We start from the raw sequence: 18359 nt of genomic DNA, 5'->3' as shown, positions 1-18359 counted from the left end.
CTCTTTTGTACATTACTCTCTGTAATTTTTGAAAAACAAAGTTACGGTACATTGATAAAGGACCACGGTTTTTATGTAACAGTTTTATATCTCATTTTATCTGCGTCATTGTGATTCTGTTATGTTATGCTTGTACGGGTGCCATGTGTATGATATGATAATAGGAAAAAAAAGTACGTTCGCCTTACGCATCTACATGTTATTGGTCCAGAGATTCTAACAATCACAAGCAGAGATGTAATTTGCGGGCGCAATTTGAAACGCATGTGAGCAGTAATGAGAATTTTAGAAGAATTTGTGTATGTGATCTGTTATTTGTCGTATTACCTGACTTGGAATGGAGACTATAGTGAAGTTGATAGGTGGTCTCATTCCGGACGATCTTTTATCTTTTTTGCCAAAAGAAGTACACCCTGCCACTGTTTACCTGCTTCGTGTGGCACTTAATCATCAGAATAGGTAGGTTACTATTTTTGTGGTAGTTCTGTCTTACGATTGCAGTCGCTTCTCTCGTTGTGCAATTCGCGTTGCGAAAGGAGGAAACGATTGTCAATGCGTGTATTCAAATTTTGAGGGGTTATGGCACTTGCAAAATTTTATGCAAAGTGCTTTACTATCGGTTGTTGCATTATCTATCAACAGCACGTTTTCAGTCTAGGGTAAACAGTTCACAACAAAGGAGTTTGCCTGTTTTTTAATAGTTGAGTGATGTTAAGAGAGACAGTTGTACTGCAGTTGTCAGAAGCTGTTTTACATGCAACATGTTCCTGGCATATAAAAGAGTTCTACAACAAATGCAACGGTTTACACAATTACGCATAAAGTTGTACTGCCTTATTATGTTCAGGAGGGCTGGAGATGGCTTATTTGTTTTATAGGGTAATGCTGTAGCCACGTGATGGATCGCAGTTTTACCATCATCATATGGAATTTGCCGGTAAAAATGATCGGCACAGATTTTTCAAAAAGTCTCACACGAATAATTAACATTCAGTCTAAGGTGTCTGAGCAGTGCTTTTGATACGTTACAGCAATATTGTTGTGTAATCGTATTTCACAACAACACACACGGTACAGTAAAAGAGGTTGTCAGGATATCCATTATATAAGAACGACGTTATAGAAATCTGAGTACAATTTAATGATTGTTGTCATTAGGTAGGGGTAGTCTGTACCTTTGTGGTGTGTTGTTTTAAATGAAGTGGGAATATTGTGATCATCTGGTTATGACTTTCGTGCTAAATAGTTAATGAATGCAGGAAATAATCAGGGAAAGGGTTGGGGGAGGACGATGTCAAATAGTGTGGATAAAAGCGTGGGTTACCTGGCTTTACTGGACTTCTGTGAGTTAAAAGCGTTAAGAAAGACTGTCCACATGTTGTTTACTTGACTTACATTGGTATGTACTTTCTTGTAACATTATATAGTCTCGCTGTACCCAGAATGCAGTGTGATACTTCATGCTTGGAAGGAGAGACGGCTTCAAGCATACGTAAGGGATAGGCCTACTACCCTTTATCTCTACTGTCAACATCCCCATTGCAAAGTCTGGAACCAAGTGACCGCTACGGTCATAGGTTTGAATCCTGCCTCGGGCATGGATGTGTGTGATGTTCTTAGGTTAGTTAGGTTTAATTAGTTCTAAGTTCTAGGCGACTGATGACCTCAGAAGTTAAGTCGCATAGTGCTCAGAGCCATTTGAACCCGTTGCAAAATCACAAGTTATCTTGTGTGTATAATAGTGCAATGTAGGGCTCACAGGACAACATTGTGTATTTGTTTCATATGATACCAGTTTTGGGTCATTCCATGTCAAGCCATCCAGGCCATGACACCCATTATCTAGTTGTGAACGGAGATTTTGTGTACTGCATTTGTCTATAATATCATGAACTCTTGCCAATTTTTATTGCTTTATATACATTCTGTTAGTAGCAATTGCTGAAAGTTTGGTGCAATGCGTTACTTCAAAGCTAACTGTAAAGATTTGAAAATTAGCTGCAGTTTTTAAACAAAAAATGGTATTCTAACAGTTTTTTCCCTGAATATCCTTTGGCACGTGTAGTTTCTGAAAACGTTAGAATTGTACAATTAATTTTTGTAATTTAATTTTATTGTTAAATTAAAAAAAAAAATATTTTGGACAATAGTCCCCTCCTCTGGAAAACACTGAAAAAATTAGAAAGTGATCTAAAGTAATAAAGTTTCATCACAAAAAAAAGATGAATGGCACTGGTGGAAAAAACTATATACTGGAGAGGGGTACAATTACTACCAAAGAGACATCAACTTAAGTACACATAACAATGTCCAAATGGAATAAAATTGCAATCTATGAAACAAAATTACAAATTTTAAAATATAAGGTAACATGTACATTATATGTCATATGAACACTTTCTTACCTCTGCCATAACCAAATTAACTCGATGTAAAAATACATAGCATTTTGACAAAATAAATCTCGGGTGAACAGCCTGGTGTGAGTGTGCAAAGGACACAATATTTCGGCAGTCTACCTTTTTGCCATCATCAGGTGTGCTGATGTACTGTCAAGGGATGGCAGGCATGAGGTATATATCAATTCCCCCTCCCTCAGAAACTCCCTCCGCCGTCCACGCCATGGGCGCGCTCTTGGCCGTCTGCGCCAGGGTTCGGCGCCCGGCTTGTGGGCGTCTGGGTATTCCCTCAAAGGTCCGCGCCCAGGGAGGTTTGCCGGTGTTTTGGAGGTTCCTCCTCCTGACCTCGAAGTCAGTACATTCTGGGATATTTCTGCCTTCTCCTGAATGCAGGTAATGGCTGGTTCCCAAGCTTGGTTAAGGGAATGTCTGCTGTCTCGATTCAGATCAGATTTTCCTACTCTGATCTGTATAGCTTCTTTGATGATACAGTCCTGATATTTTGAAGTCTGTGTTTTGACCTCGGTCTTGTCGTAGTGCATGCCATGTAGTTCTGACAGGCAATGCTCGGCTATTGCAGACTTATTAGGCTGTTGCAATCTTTTGTGCAATTGGTGTTCACGGCATCGGTCTTCAATGGTGCAAATTGTCTGATCTATGTATTCCTTACTGCATTGGCACAGTATTTTGTAAACCCCTGATTTATGTAAACCAAGGTCGTCCTTAACTCTGCCAAGAAGTGCTCAGGTTTTAGTTGGAGGGCAGAAGATGGTTTTTACTTGATATTTGCTTAAGATGTGTCCAAATTTTACTTTTCACACTTTCCATTATTTCTACAAACTGATTCTTTTTGTGTGACATAATGGAATATTTATAATAATAATGTAAATTTTTCAAAGGTATCTATGAGGGGACAGTGCCTTAAAAAATTATGACCTTCATGGATTTTGTTTAAAAGAAATTATTTTCAATTTTTTTCTGAGACATATTTGGTGAATATTTACTACAAGAAGCATGTCTATAAAATTATAAACCTTTCCCTTTAACTAAAAAAATCAAGCTTCCACTGCAAAAACTGTAGGAGCTATTGTATTTTTAAATTGTAAAGGAGCTCAAGAGCTCATCTGTGAAAGCCTGAATTCCTCAATCTATACAACTTCTTTTTATCATAAGTGAAAAAGTAATTTACCTGCAACATTTACATTTTGGAAATGTGAATATGTCTAGGTAAACTTCCACTACCCAAAATTTCAAGGATTTGTGTGACAATGGTTGGTTGTCATTTCCTAAAATTTCTGGATGATTTGACGTGGAATGACCCTTTTGTGTTTATTCTGATTTCAGTAAACACTCCATATTTTTTGTGCAGGTTGTAAGAGTATTTCTGTTACAAAAATTCATCTTCCTGCAGGTATGATGGCTGTTGGAGAGTAATGGAGGGTCATTCAGGCAACTGAAATGTGTTTTCTCACCCACCATTTCAGATTTGGGTGACACTTGGCTTACATTTTTCTCAGTGGATATAAGTTTTTTAAAACTGTGATAGCTCAAAATGACATTTGCATAATTTTTTTTATGTATCATCTAGACTTTGTGAAATTTTGAGGTTGTGTACTTCGTAGTATAATGACTGCAGGGAAAAAATCTTATAAGCAAGGCCCTCAAGACATGAGAAAAAATGCATGCGTTCTTTTTTGTATTTTATTTTGCAAAATTTACATTAAATATCACATGAAAGGTTTAAGATTTCTAAAAAAATTATTTGTAAACTTATCCTCAAGTCGTTGACCATCATTTGGGAAAATAAAGTTAATGACTTTCTGTTCCTTTGTTATATTATGTTTCTGTAACAGAATAATAGTTTTATATATAAAAACAAAGATGAGGTGACTTACTGAACAAAAGCGCTGGCAGGTCGATAGACACACAAGCAAACACAAACATACACACAAAATTCTAGCTTTCGCAACCAACGGTTGCCTCATCAGGAAAGAGGGAAGGAGAGGGAAAGATGAAAGGATGTGGGTTTTAAGGGAGAGGGTAAGGAGTCATTCCAATCCCGGGAGCGGAAAGAATTACCTTAGTGGGAAAAAAGGACAGGTATACACTCGCGCGCGTGCACACACACATATCCATCCACACATACAGACACAAGCAGACATAGAATAATAGTTTTTATTTCTTTGGAATTTCAAGGGCCGCAAATAATATTCACTGTCAGGTCAAACTTATCGTGACACCTATTAGTGGACATTAATATGGGGTGTGTGTATATGTGCCTTTACGATGTTTGAAGTTTGCTGGAGACACTTTCAATGAGATGTCAGAAATTTATGGAAGAATGACAGCCCATCTTTCTCAAGAGCAGAAATCAGAGAAGGGGCTCTGGGCAAAATGCATTTAGCGTTTCCTTAAGTGCAACGAGATTACCACACTCTTGACCATGAAAAAATGTCCCCATACTGTAACGTCACCTCCATACCTCATTGTTGGCACTACACATGATTGTAGGTGATCATCTTCAGGCGGTTGCCAAACCTGAACCTGCCACAGCACATAGTGCGATTCCACACTCCAGATCATTAGTTTCCAGTTATGCATTGCCTGATGGTGTCGTGCAGTACACTACCTCAAGTGTCGCATAGTATTTACTTCAAAAACGTTTAGCTTGTGTTCGGCTATTGTAGCCCATTCTTTTTATGCACAGTTATTGTGCTAGATGGAGTATTGGTAGGACTTTGGAAATCAAGAGTAATTCCTTATGCTGATTTCATGAGTTTTCACAACCACCCTCAGTGATGTTGGACAGTCCCTATCCACCAGTACGTTAGGTCTGCCTCACCTTGCTTTAGCTCTGGTGTTTGCTTCCCATTTTCACTTCAGAATCAGCTTGGGCAGCTATAGAAGGATTGACATGTCCCTGATGGTCTGTTACTCGAGTGACATCCAATGACTAGTTCACTTGCAAAATCACTGAGCTCTCCTGACTGACCAATTCTGCTGTCACCACTTCTCTACAGACAACACAATAGTCCCCATCCCCTTTTAATACACAGGTCTGTGGCTCGTGACCTCTATTGGTCAATTCCCTGTTACATAGGGGTGTTTGGGTACTTTTGATCAGATAATGTACACATTACCTAATTGATAATTTAAGTGATTAAGATCGAAAAGGAAGCAGGCTCGCCCTGTGATATTTAAAAAAATGAAGTTAATTCAGTTTTTAAACAAGTCTTCTGAAAATTGATAAGTATTTCCAGTTGTTTTAGCGTATTTAACAGTATCAGGCACATGAGGAATGAGCACCAGCCAAGTGTCCTCCAATTTGGACCAATTGAACAGTGGCAAATATCCTTAAGGATGCATAAATTGTATATCATCATCATCATATTCTGCTATATTTAGATCAATGATTGGCCCAAAGTACTATAGATTGAAATATTTGCATGCTGCATGTCTTTATGGGGTATGGACTTGCTAGGTGACAGCATAAGGAACTTTTTGCATAAGAGAAGAGAAAAGAAATAATTAATTTGGTTCGTAACTATCCCTGTGTCATTGAACGGGTCCTGGCAGAAAATTTAAAGTGCTTTCAAAGTTTCTAAATGCTCAACACAGAAACTATTTAAGGGAAGAATTTCTTACCAAAACCAAACGTCGATAGAGGGAAGAAACTGAAACCTGAAGTAATTTTTACTGAACTTATGAACAATCCTTTTGTGTGATTTTTGATGTAATGGTGAACAGTTTTGTTTTGCAAAATAAAGTAAAAAGGTTTACACACAGAATTGTTGTTTCTTGATGGTTTTACTTAATGGTATGAGATGTTTATCTTACAATCCTTATACTAAGCAGTATGAAACATCCAAATTTCATAACGTTTGGATGATAACAAACTGATAATTTATCATCAAAATGTTAGAAATTGTCATTTTGTGCCATCTCATTGTTAAAAATTTAAAATTTCCAACCTTTGTGGTGGTACAAAAAGGAACAAGAAAGAAAATAAAATTAAAATGTTTTGAAACCATTTATAGATCAGAGGAAAATATCCAAAATGAAAATGAAACCTTTGGACATCTAGCCACGATAAGTTTTTAACAAATAAATGGGATGGGAAGATTACATGCTTCTTCTAGAGGCTAATGCCGTGTCGAATAACCGTTCTCTTCTGTCGTTTGCTATTTATGTCAGTTCCATGTATTTATCATATCTTATCCTCTCCTTGCTTTCTTCTGAATGTTTCTTTCTAGATTGTCTTCTTTGTTTGTTTCTCAACACTGTACTTTCAAGAAAGTTGGTGATCAAATTGTTATCTGATTAAATGTCCAATAAATTTTATTTTTCTCTCTTTCATTTCCTTTAATAATAATCTCTCCTTGTTGATCCTTAAGATTTTAGGGTTGGTTCTTGTTCCCATCCAATTCATTCTTTTGTTTTTGCCATATCCACATTTCAGAAACTTTAATTTTATTATATACACTTTACCTGCAGTCAGATTTTTCCATTTCATAGAGCACTGTACTCCATACAAATGATTTTGCAAAGGAATTTCTGACATCTATATTCATACATTTGCTCATTAAAATGCGTTTTCTTAATCATAAATGTCTATTTTTCCAATGCAATCCTTCTTTTCACTTTGATTAAGCATCTGTTGCCCTATGTGATAATACTAATGAGATAACAAAATAGTTTTCACCCCCAGGGGGCTCGCCTCTCTTTGGCGGGTTCGTGCTTGGCTACCACAGGGCTCCAGCCTTTGCAGCACTTTTTCCCTTCCGTGCTGCATGTCTAGCCTCTTGCTATTCTTTTTCCCGTCCTTTGGGGAACATCTCTGGAATGTTATTGGGAATGTTCTGCATTGTCTGTCACTGACGTAAGAACAGTCTCAGCTTTGTTTTTGCTCCGTTTTCCTTCCTGTGTTTCCCTTCTCCTCTCGTTCCTCTGCTTTGGCATTTGAGGTTCCTCTTTTTCTTGTCCCCCCTCCCCTCCCCCCCGCCACCCGTGTGTTCCTGAAAGCAGGCGCCCACATCTGACGTGTAACAGGTGAATGATTAATGAGTAATTCCCAGCCCTGGGTCGACAGGTAGGGTTCCCATGAACCTCCTGGTACAGACCAGGCCCAGGGAGTGGTGATTGCGTGAGCTGCAACCCTCCCAAGTTGCTGATTGGTCTCTCTGTCCGATGTTTGGGAGGTGTGACCTGAGGTGTGGACAGCCCCCTAAGGCAGTGTGCCCCCTTGTGAAGGGAGCCCCCCAGTTGGAAGGAGCGCGCTATTGGAGATGCTGGCAATCATGGGGATTTTCACGCAATGAGTCAATCATCTTCCCAATCAACATCTACAAAACGTAAACATAATGAGGCTAATGATTAAAAGACCATTCCTGCTGCACCACGGTTCCTTGTGGTCTCACATACTGAAGATGGTCAGTCCTTTGCCACAGTAAATCTGTTTACTATTCAGAAAACTGTTACTGCAATTGCTGGCCCTGTGAAACCCTGCTCTCGTTTAAGGAATGACACTTTGATTCTCAAACACAACTGCTTGCTGCCTCCCTTCTCCACGCCTACCCTGTTTGTGTCAAGACTTTGAATTCTTCCCGTGGTGTAATTTACACCAGACTACTCGACGGTCTAATCGAGGCTGAAATCCAATCTTACCTCTCTGTTCAGGGTGTCTTTGACGTCCATCGTGTTATGAAATAGGTAGAGTCCTCCTTAGCGCCCACCAGAGTGCTTTTCCTCTCCTTTGGTAGAGTGGTGCTGCCGTCAAAGATCAAAGAAGGCTATGAAATTATCACAGTCTGGCCATACATTCCGAATCTGATGTGCTGCTACCAGTGTCATTGTTACAACTATGCTAGAAAGTCTTGTCGGCATTCCGCCAAGTGTGTAACCTTTGATAGGGATGCACATGAGGGCAGATGTGTGCCTCCTCCTCCTCCTCCCTGCTGTATCAACTGCAATGGCGGCCATGCCACCTCCTCTTCAGATTGTCCTGTGTATATTGATGAGTGGGCTGTCCAAGAGATCTGGGTAAAGGAAAGAGTGTCTTACCCAGTCACTCAGTTACCGGTTAGTCACAAACCCTGTTTTCCCCCATCTGGCACCTATAGTCCTGTTCTTGTTACCCCTCGCTCCATGAGGGGCATGGTCAGCAGACATGTGACCTCAAATTCAGTTCTGAGGTTGTGAAATTGCCCAGTTTTGAGGTAGCATTGCCATCCCCAACATCCAGCTGTGTAACAAACTGTCAAACTCTCGCCTCAAGGGGCAAAGCCACCAGCTACACAACCAGTAGGCTGGAAAGGACAGGAGTACTCCCGTGTAGATTTCCTCTGTCCCTCCAGCCAAACATCACCCAACTCTTCCTCTAACTGGAAAGGCTTGAAGAAGCCCACCAAAGACAAACGGTCTTATCCTTTTCCAACTCAATGATCCTCTTTGACAGTGTCACCACGTGGTACCTTAGTCCAGCCGGCCTCCGTATCACCGGTGCGCATCACCAACCGTTTCTCAGTGTTGGATGCCACAGACCAACCACACAAGCAAGCTGATATTTCTGTGAACCCCATGGAGCAGGAACCTCCTGCTTCTGTGTCATGTAGTAGCGACTCTACACCGGCTGTCACTTGGCAGCTGCCAAGTTGACCCCCCTACATCTCTTCCTCATCATGACTGCCCTCCAGTGGAACGTTCGCAGCCTTTGGTCCCACAAAGGATTTACAGCTGCTTGTAGCATCCCCTTGTACTCTGCTTTCAGGAAATGAACTTGCACCCTCACGACTGCTTTGAGCTTTCACATTACTTATCGATTCGTTTCGGCCTTCCCCCTGAGGTCGGCATTCTATCTCATGGGGGCATCTTGCTATCCATTTGCTGACCCCTACCCCACATGCTTAGACACCAAAATGGCAGCTTACTAAGGCTGACTGGCAGCTTTACTCCTCTCTGGCTACCTTCAAAGAGCAAGATTTCCCCAACTGTGATGACCACGTGAAATATCTAGCAAACATTATCCTTACTGCTGCAGAACATTTCATTCCCTGGAGTTCTCTTTACCACATCATGTCCCAGTCCCGTGGTGGCCTGAGGCATGCTGCGATGCAATTCACGCATGGAGACATGCTCTCCACGTTTTTAACCGTTGTCCTACGATGGCAAACTGCATTCATTATAAACAGACCCATGCAAAGTGTCATCGCGCTCTTTGGGATAGTAAAAGAGCTAGATGGATTTCATTCAATAGTACTTTTAACAGTCCCACCTCTTCCTCTGTCATGTGGGCCAATCTGCGATGGCTCTCTGGGACCAAGATCCATTCCCCAATTTCCGGCCTGACAGTAGCAGACGGTTATCTTGGACCCTATTGCTATCGCCAACACCATGGGCCACCATTTTGTGGAAGTTTCGAGCGCTTCCTCCATCGGAAATGAGTGGAGGCAGCTAGGGAGAATTGATCATCATGATAAAATAGGAGAAATCGGGGGCTCGTACAGAAAAAGTGCTAGTTTTTCCCGCGTGTGTGTCTCTACCGTTCCACTCTCAAACGTGAGATTGGAACGGTAGAGAGACAGCATGAAGGTGGTTCATTAAACCTTTTACAGGCGCTTTATTGTGAATAGCAGAGTAATCACGCAGATGCAGATGTTGATGTTTTATTGTTGGCTGTGGCATATGTGAACACAATGTCTTTATTACGTACTGCAGTCGATGTTTAGTGCTCTTTCTGCTACCATCTTAGCGGAGCTTGTGATCACACATTTTTCTAAAGTTGTGTTCATACTGTGTTTTTGTGTGTGCAAATTTTAATAAGCTTCATAGAAATGTCCCCAAAGATAAAGCTGCAAGATGATGACCATAAGTGAAAAAAATTACCTTAGAAATGAAATGTAAAATTGTTGAAAAATGCGAACATGGTGTGAGCCCTGCTGATTCAGCATTCATTTACAGTCGTCTACATCAGCTATTTGCCCTATCCTCAAGACCAAGGAAAAGATTAAGGAGATAGATAGATACTTCAAAGGGAGTGACAAGAGTGTCTAAACAACGTTTAGTATTCTGGATGATGTTGAAAGATTGCTCCTTATATAGATAAATGAAAAGCAATTGCAAGTTGTGGATGTTCGAGAAGTTTAAGAGAACTGGCATCCATGGCATTGTGAGGCATGGCGAAGCAGCCAGCTCCAACACAAAGGCAGCAGAGAACTTCATCAGCAACATCAAGATACTCGTTGATTCTGAGGTTTAACTGCCACAACAGGCTTTTAATTGTGATGAGATGTGTCTATTCTGGCAAAAGATGCCAAACCCTAACTTTAAAACAGAGGAGGAGACTGTATTGCCCGGTTACAAGCCAGTGAAAGTCCGTCTCGCACTGCTATTATGTGCCAATGCAAGTGGCGATTTGAAAATTACACCGCTGCTTGTTTACCATTCAGAAACTCAAAGAGCATCAAAGAAGTGTAATGTCCAGAAGAGCAGGTTAAGTGTGATGTGGAGGTCCAACAAGAAGTCTTGGGTGACACGTGGTCTTCTTTATGATGGGATCGATGAAGTGTTTGGTCCCCGGTGGAAAAATATTCGCTTGAGATAAATCTGTCACTCCCTGTCTTGCTTGCTATGGACAACGCTCCTACCCATTCTCCAGCACTACAAGACCACCTCCTTGAACTTCAGTTCATCAAAATCCAGTTTCTGCCTCCAACTCCACTCTGTTAATCCATCCTATGGACCAGCAGAATATTTCTAGTTTTAAGAATCTTTACACTCAACCCCCTGTTAGAGAATTGCTTTGAGTTGACTGAAGCTACCAATCTCACTTTTTGAGTTTTGGAAATCTCTTTGCCATAATTCCCTGTGTCAAGATGTCCAAAAAGGTGTGGGAAGGGGTTACCAAGAGAACTCTCACTTCTGCTTAGAAGCGGTTTTGGCTGGAGTGCATTGTTGAATGTGAGTGAGGCATTTGAGGAAGTACCTGTGGAGCCTGTAGCGAATGATATTCTCTTTAGCTAAGAGTTTGGGACCAGAATTGATAAGAATGATACTGATGAGCTTGTGGAAGATCACAGCCAAGAAATAACCACCAAAGAGCTTATGGAGTTGCAATGTGTTTCACAGCAGGAAATTGTGGAGAAGTGTTCTTCAGAGGAATTGGTGGCAGTAACAACAAAGCAGCAACCTTCTGGTGCAATAAGAGAAACGCTGAAAGGGTGGGAGATGGTTACATCATACATTGAAAGTCATCACCTCAATAAAGCAGTGGCTATGTGCACTACAAATTTGACAGTAATGCTGTGTCACATTTTTACCAAGTGTTGAAGTGTCGACACAAACAGATGAATAGTTTCCTGGTAAAAAGAATTGGTTATGTATCGTAGATAAGGTACATAATACTGTACATGTAATTTTCTTTGAATAAATGACATGAATAAGTTAAAATTTTTAGTGCTTTCCCTGGATGGAATGCATTATCGTATTTTACACTAATTTATATGGGATAAATTTTCACTTAACGACTGTTTCATGCTACGAGAAAGGTCCTGGAACGATTTATGCTCGCTATGCAAGGTTTCACTGTATTCTGCTTCTTCAGTGAGCAAAGAAGAATCGGTTATTGGTATGGCTGCTATTCTGGAGAAAAACAGATACATAGTTGCTTACTACGTTTTGTTAGTGTTGCGATGTACATAGATGACATTTTGGGTGTGATGCCTTGGTGTGCCATCTTAATATTTACATCTATAGTAAGATATTGAAACAATACTATATATTTCTTCAAAAAATTGAAGACACGGCGTTTAGAGATACACAAGATCAAAGATTAAGGTCAATGACCTTGAACAACAAAATTCTTTGAAACCCATCTTGTTGCATCAATGTGAAGCTCTACTAATTAGCTTTTCTGGCTTAGAATGAGAATTAATTATTTATGTTGAGACAGACATTTGTAAATGTCATACAATTTCCAAACTTTGCAGACCCATAACTTTCTTCACAATTGTCATATACCTCTGCAAACTGGTAGTTTTCCATCTCTTATCTGTATCATTGGATGCCCCAAATTGAAAGAAATCTGAGTGAAGCGGGTTGAGTGCTGTGTTGAATTGACATGAAATTACTCCCCCACTTCTTCCAAGTTTGATCCGATATTGGGAAATATATGGATCGTTACCAAATCCACAAGTACACTATTTATTTTAACTGTCATTAACTGGTCAGTGATGTGGTAAGTATTGCAAACATTATTTGACTGAATAATGGAAAAAAGTGCCAGGGAGAAATGAAATGGGAGGCCAAGAAAGAAAAATGCAGTGAATGTGTTTGAAGGTTCAGGGAGTCAAAATTATCAAGAAATGAAGAGGACAACACACAATAGAGGAGTGGCTGCAATGACAAAGGGTAGCTTTCAGGTGTTGTTTGAGAACTGAACTTCAACTATTACACTTTCTTCAGGGATGGGGGACACCTGACATTACTTTTGTTTCTGTTGAGTGTTCATCAGCGAGTGTAATATACTGGGTTCTATGAGCCAGCTGCACTTTGGTGAAGTTACTGTGTATGATCAAATTTTGGTTACCAGTAAACAGCGAGGTAGAGCAGTAAACACATTTCTGGAAAACTGGGGAAATAGATTCCATCTGTTCATCAGCATTTACTATTTGCAATTTTGCATCTGAATCAATGGAGCTGTCTCTTGAATGAATGATTTTCCTGAACCTCTTGTGACTCCATTGCTCCATATTAATGATGGTGATGGTGCTGCATTACTTGTCCTCATCCTCTCAATATAGTTAATTATTTCACAATTTCCCAGTTTCACTTAGTAGATTAATTTAATTGATTGAATTAGTCAAATAATGATTTAAGAGTTCTTTAAGAATCTGATTGTGGTATGTACAGTAAAGTCTGTAATTGACAACAAATAATTTCAGACCACAGAATATATTATTTACTGTTGCAGTTGATCTTTACCCAAAAAAATTAAAGATATATTTGAATTCGGTAACATTCCATGTGCTAACACACACAGCGCATTACTTCACACTGAAATTTTCGATGTACTATAAATTGTTGGACATGCTTAGCATCTGTGCCTTAAGGACAGCAGCAGTAATGTTTCCATTGTTCCTCTGTAAGTTCTTCAGTATTTGAGGATTATTTGAGTTCAACTGACTCTTCAAAGTGCCCCACAGGTAAAAATCGGAGGGATATAGGTCAGGAAATTGAAGTGGCCACGAGACTACAATCCTTTCACCGATTGTCTTGTTTTCACCAATTACCTCATGCTCTCATGACGTTGTCGCTGAGCAAGGTGATGTAGTGGTTAGCACACTGGTGTTGCATTCGGGATGACGACGGTTCAAACCTGCATCTGGCCATCCAGATTTAGGTTTTCTGTGATTTCCTTAAATTGTGCTCTGTCTCCAATGACCTCGATGTCAACAGGTTGTTAAACCCAGTGTTTCTTTCTTTTGACCAGGTTGTCAAGGCCATGTGTGCTGTTGCTCTGTCTTCCTGAAAATATCCAGACAGTCATTCACCTTTTATGAATTGATCCACATACGGATTAAACAGTTTCCAGATGTGCTGGTTAGCAGTGACAGTTTAGTGAGAGGCATGTTACGATGCAGACATCATGCATTGTTCACCAGAAATTTGAGATTGTCCAATGACTTTTCAAAGTACTGATGGGAATTTTCTTATTCATAACGAAGTATATTTCATGAGTTCTCACAGCCTGACAAGCTGAACTAGGGCTCACATGAAGAAATGAAAAGTTGTGGATTGAAAAGTCATTATCACTTTGCCTAGAAATCAATGGCATAACTCAACATGGGAAAGTTCTCTTGGGCACTTTAACTCGTCAACAACAGTAAATTTTGTAAGGTTGTAAGTGCAGAGTGTTTTTGATAATGTTTTGACCTGACGTTTTCTTAATTTCCAGTTGCACAGATAAATCAGCATTGAGATTTCGTTGGACTTGTTCCAGGCTTTCCTTCACTCAACCAAGGTTTTCTGGTGGTTACGCTGTTCAGATAATTATGGCTCTTCTTTGCTACAGAGCACATTTTGTGCCATGTTGCTACCAGGTTTTGTTTTGCAGGGTTTGCTGGAGGTTTTACCAAAACACTTCCCATCTTAAACTCTTGCGTAAATAGTTCCTAGATGTTTTCTACGAATAGTGCTAACACTTGACAGTGAACATCTGCTGTTTTATTGTGGGCACTATTTTATGTTGGATTCAGCTGGCCATGTCTACTCTCATTCATCCAGATGAGTGTCACAGTGGGAGACTTGGAACAGAGCACACGGCAGATAGATTTACATTTGCAGAAATGTAACAGCAACTGGTTAGAGCATTGAAATAACTGTTTCCAGCATTATTTTCTGTGATGGAAAGTTCTCTTGTTCATTAACCAGGGTCAGTTTGGTGTCAGCCTTTCAGATATTTTCTGGGTCAGTTTTGTTTTTCCCACCCTGTATACGAGGGCTATGGCGAAAGTTTTTAGCAGAATGTGTGAAAAAGAATTATTTGCAAAAAGACATTTACAATTTTTCAGAATACTCTCCATTAGCATGTATACATTTTTCCATTCTCTGAAACCACTTAGAAAATGTCAGCCCAAGCTTCTTTTGGGATGTCACTTAGTGCACTCTCATACACTGCAATGGCCTCTTCATCTGATGGAAACCGCTGCCCTCTAATTTTTTCAAGTCCGTCGTTCTGGCAGCCCTGTGCACAGATGCATTGTCGTGATGCAGCAGAAGGTGCACACTCTTGGACTTTGGATGCTGTGACTTACATGTGGCGATGACTTTTGGAAGACAATCGTTCGCGTACCATTCAGCATTGACTGTATGGCGTGTGTCCAAGCTCACAGAGGTGAGATGCCTGATCTTTGTGAAAAAAGTTGCCACCATATATTTTCCAGAGCTCCAACTTCGTCGAACTTTTGTGGGTGGTTCCTCCCCTGGAAACCACCACACAGAAGATTGTCTCTTCGTTTCAGGGTCATAATGGTAGACCAATGTTTCATCACCTGTGACGATATTGTAGGTGTCTTGGGACTTCCCTCCATTGAATTTTTCGAGCATGAAATGACACCAGTCCACTCTCACCTCCTTTCGGCTTTCTGTCAGGGAATGTGGCACCCAACAGGCACATCTCTTAGTATGGCCTAAGTGACCATGAACGATGGTCTGTACTGCTGTTGAGCCAATATTTAGGGTCCCTTCAATGCCGCAAAATGTAAGATGTGGATCTTCTTTGACCATTTTCCTCACATTATCAATGTTTTCATGAGTCACAGCTGTTGCTGGCCGACCGGGACAAGGTTCATCTTCAGTTGACGGCTGACCTCTCGAAAACTTGCGAAACCAATTCCCAAATGTGTCCCTAGAAGGGGAAGCTTCACCAAAAATACGCAGCAAAGAAGAATGGCATCCTTTGGCACTTAAACCCTTTTTATAATAGTAAAAAAATCATGGCGCGGAAGTTGTGGTGCGACAGCTCCATCCTGCATTGTTTCCGACTCAGCAGTGCCTGTGCTTTCTTACCGCACTGTGGGGGTGATCACTGCTAGACAGGGGCTGTGTGTGCACATCCCAAGGTTGAAAAACATCGCTCTTTTGAATGAAAACAACCCCATTGCCCTCTGCCGTAAGGTTTACGGGCTGCTGAAAACTTTCGGCATAGCCCTCATATTATGCCCAGTGCATGCACAGAGTGAGCAACAATAATAGTTCACAAAATTTTTTTTACAGGCAAAGATCATTTTTACTGCTACAAACAATTTAATCAGCTGTTATTGCATAACTATTGGTACTTCATGGCTAAAATGCAGCTATAGTAAAGAAAAGGCTTGCAAAAAGCACCAGAAATATTAAATGGCTGAGAGTTGTGAGAGTATAAGATTACGATTTTTTGGTAGTGACTTTTCCTCCAGAAATGTCATAGCATTTGGGCATAGAATATGCTTACAGATCCTGTCAGTCTTGTATCATTTTTGTAAACAGATGTCAGCTACCCTTATTGTAAAGCCATGTAGGACTGTAGCCAGGAGCTGTAAAGTATTTCTTTCACGGTGATCTGTACAATTAGTTGTTTGAACCAGTTGTCTCATAATGTGGTAAAAATTACATTTCTGAAGAATGTTTGGTCTTACTGCTGGCTGTTATTTTGCAGTTTTCATAATTGATACTGGATGAACTAATTATATGCTGGTACCATATGGTTAGAGCATTTCTGTGCTGTTGCATTGAGATTATCTTCAAATGGCAGATGCCCAGTGAACTGGCTCTCTAAATCATTAGTGGTGTGTTGCCACTTGTGCTATCCAAGCACACTTCACATGGACCTACTGAGAGCTTCAGTTTGTTACTGAACAGTGCTGTTAGCTACAGATGATTGATTTAATACTAAGATAAAGAGTTATCTGAGTGTTAAAAGTTTCAAAACACACCCTCTACAAAAAAAAGTCCAGAGAAATAATTGTTGGGAAACTTTTCATAATTTAAGAACTACTTACTTATTGTGGTATCTAGGAGATGAAAGAAAATGAGCTAGATAATACATACCTTTCCAATCATTACAGCACATACAGTGAAGAGAAAATATCATTGCTACTTGTGAAATTTGTTGACCATTTCATTCTATATTCATAATGCTGGAAATGTGTACCATATGTTGTCTATTTTTCAGTGGCTATGTAGATGCTGTTCTGGATTTCACCTGGGAACAACTGAATACTGGACATTGGTGTAATGTTCCTGTGTGGTTGAGGCAAGTTTACACTGTTGCAGCCCTCATCAAGGTGAGACTTATTATTCACTCATTTGAAGCAGATTTTGTCTTTGGGCAGTGTTAATCATTGGACCATTAAATAATTAAAACATTATCATTCTACAATTATTCAGTGGTTTAGCGTTGCAGTTACAGAACAATATTTAGTCAGGAGGCAAAGTGGGAAAGGAAAGTTTTGCAGTATCCTGTAATACAGAGCATCCTTTTATTCAGTAACATATTACTTTTCATTTACCTTGTAGCAACAAATCCCTCATTTCATATCTTAGCTTCACATTGCTGTTCATTGACATGAGTAAAACATTTTTCATGTCTCTCTTAACAAACTTCTGTTGTAGAACTTGTAAACAAGTGGCACTAAATGGGTACACACGCAGAAGCCTATATTTTGTGTTGTGAATGGAGGAGAAATTATTGATGTTTCTGGCCCCAATATTTTTAAATAATGAAAAAAAACTGCTTCTACTGAATAACACCATAGATTCAGAGTTCCTCAAAGTGTAATCATTGAATCCCTATTCTTTGTTTAGAGTATCTGTGTGATGTATACATTTTCTTGCCATAGGTATTAGCACTGCTGCTTGCAGGTGATACATTCAAAAAACCTTCATTTCAGCTAGGCTAATATACAAAGGTGATTTGAAAAGTTCTTGGAATCACCACGAGAGGTCAATGCTAGTGCAACAAGTTGTTCACATGATATTGATTGCACTGTCGCCTGTAAACACAAGCCACATCAGTGCTCTTGGAAGAGAGCTGTGGCAGTGATATGGCTCTATTGTTGTTCCTGCATAGTGATTTATGAAGATGGTAAAGATAGATTTAAGCAGTGATTAAGTGCTTAGAAGAGAAAGGTATGAAAGGAAAGGACATTCATGTTGATTTCCAAAATACACTCGGGCTCTGCTCCTTCATATTCAACTGTTGCCAAGTGGACAGATGAATTTAAATTTGGTCGGGAGAGCTTAGATAATAATCCGAGCAGTGGTCGGCCGAGGTGTGTCACTACTCCAGAAGTCATTGCTAAAGTGCACAAAACGGTGATGGAGGATCGCCGATTGAAAGTGCATGAAATTGCTCACGCTTGCCAAATGTCACCTGAAAGGGTATATCACATTTTAACTGAAGAATTAGATAGGAAAAACTTTTCT

The 18359-nt window shown here is 40.0% G+C and overlaps 1 protein-coding gene across 1 annotated transcript in view; it reads left to right on the top strand.

Moving 5' to 3' along the window:
- Positions 1 to 216: 216 nt before the first annotated feature.
- The window catches only part of LOC124775858 (bifunctional peptidase and arginyl-hydroxylase JMJD5), an 83104-nt gene continuing 64961 nt past the window's right edge, over positions 217 to 18359 (top strand). The window contains exons 1-2 of the mRNA XM_047250692.1: positions 217 to 459; positions 17107 to 17218. Coding sequence (XP_047106648.1) covers positions 338 to 459; positions 17107 to 17218 — 234 coding nt within the window. The 5' untranslated portion in view covers positions 217 to 337. The remainder of the gene's footprint in view (positions 460 to 17106; positions 17219 to 18359) is intronic.

This window comes from Schistocerca piceifrons, chromosome 2 (assembly GCF_021461385.2).
Source record: "Schistocerca piceifrons isolate TAMUIC-IGC-003096 chromosome 2, iqSchPice1.1, whole genome shotgun sequence".
NCBI classification, from domain to species: Eukaryota; Metazoa; Arthropoda; class Insecta; order Orthoptera; family Acrididae; genus Schistocerca; species Schistocerca piceifrons.
This window is presented reverse-complemented; position numbering and strand designations above follow the sequence as displayed.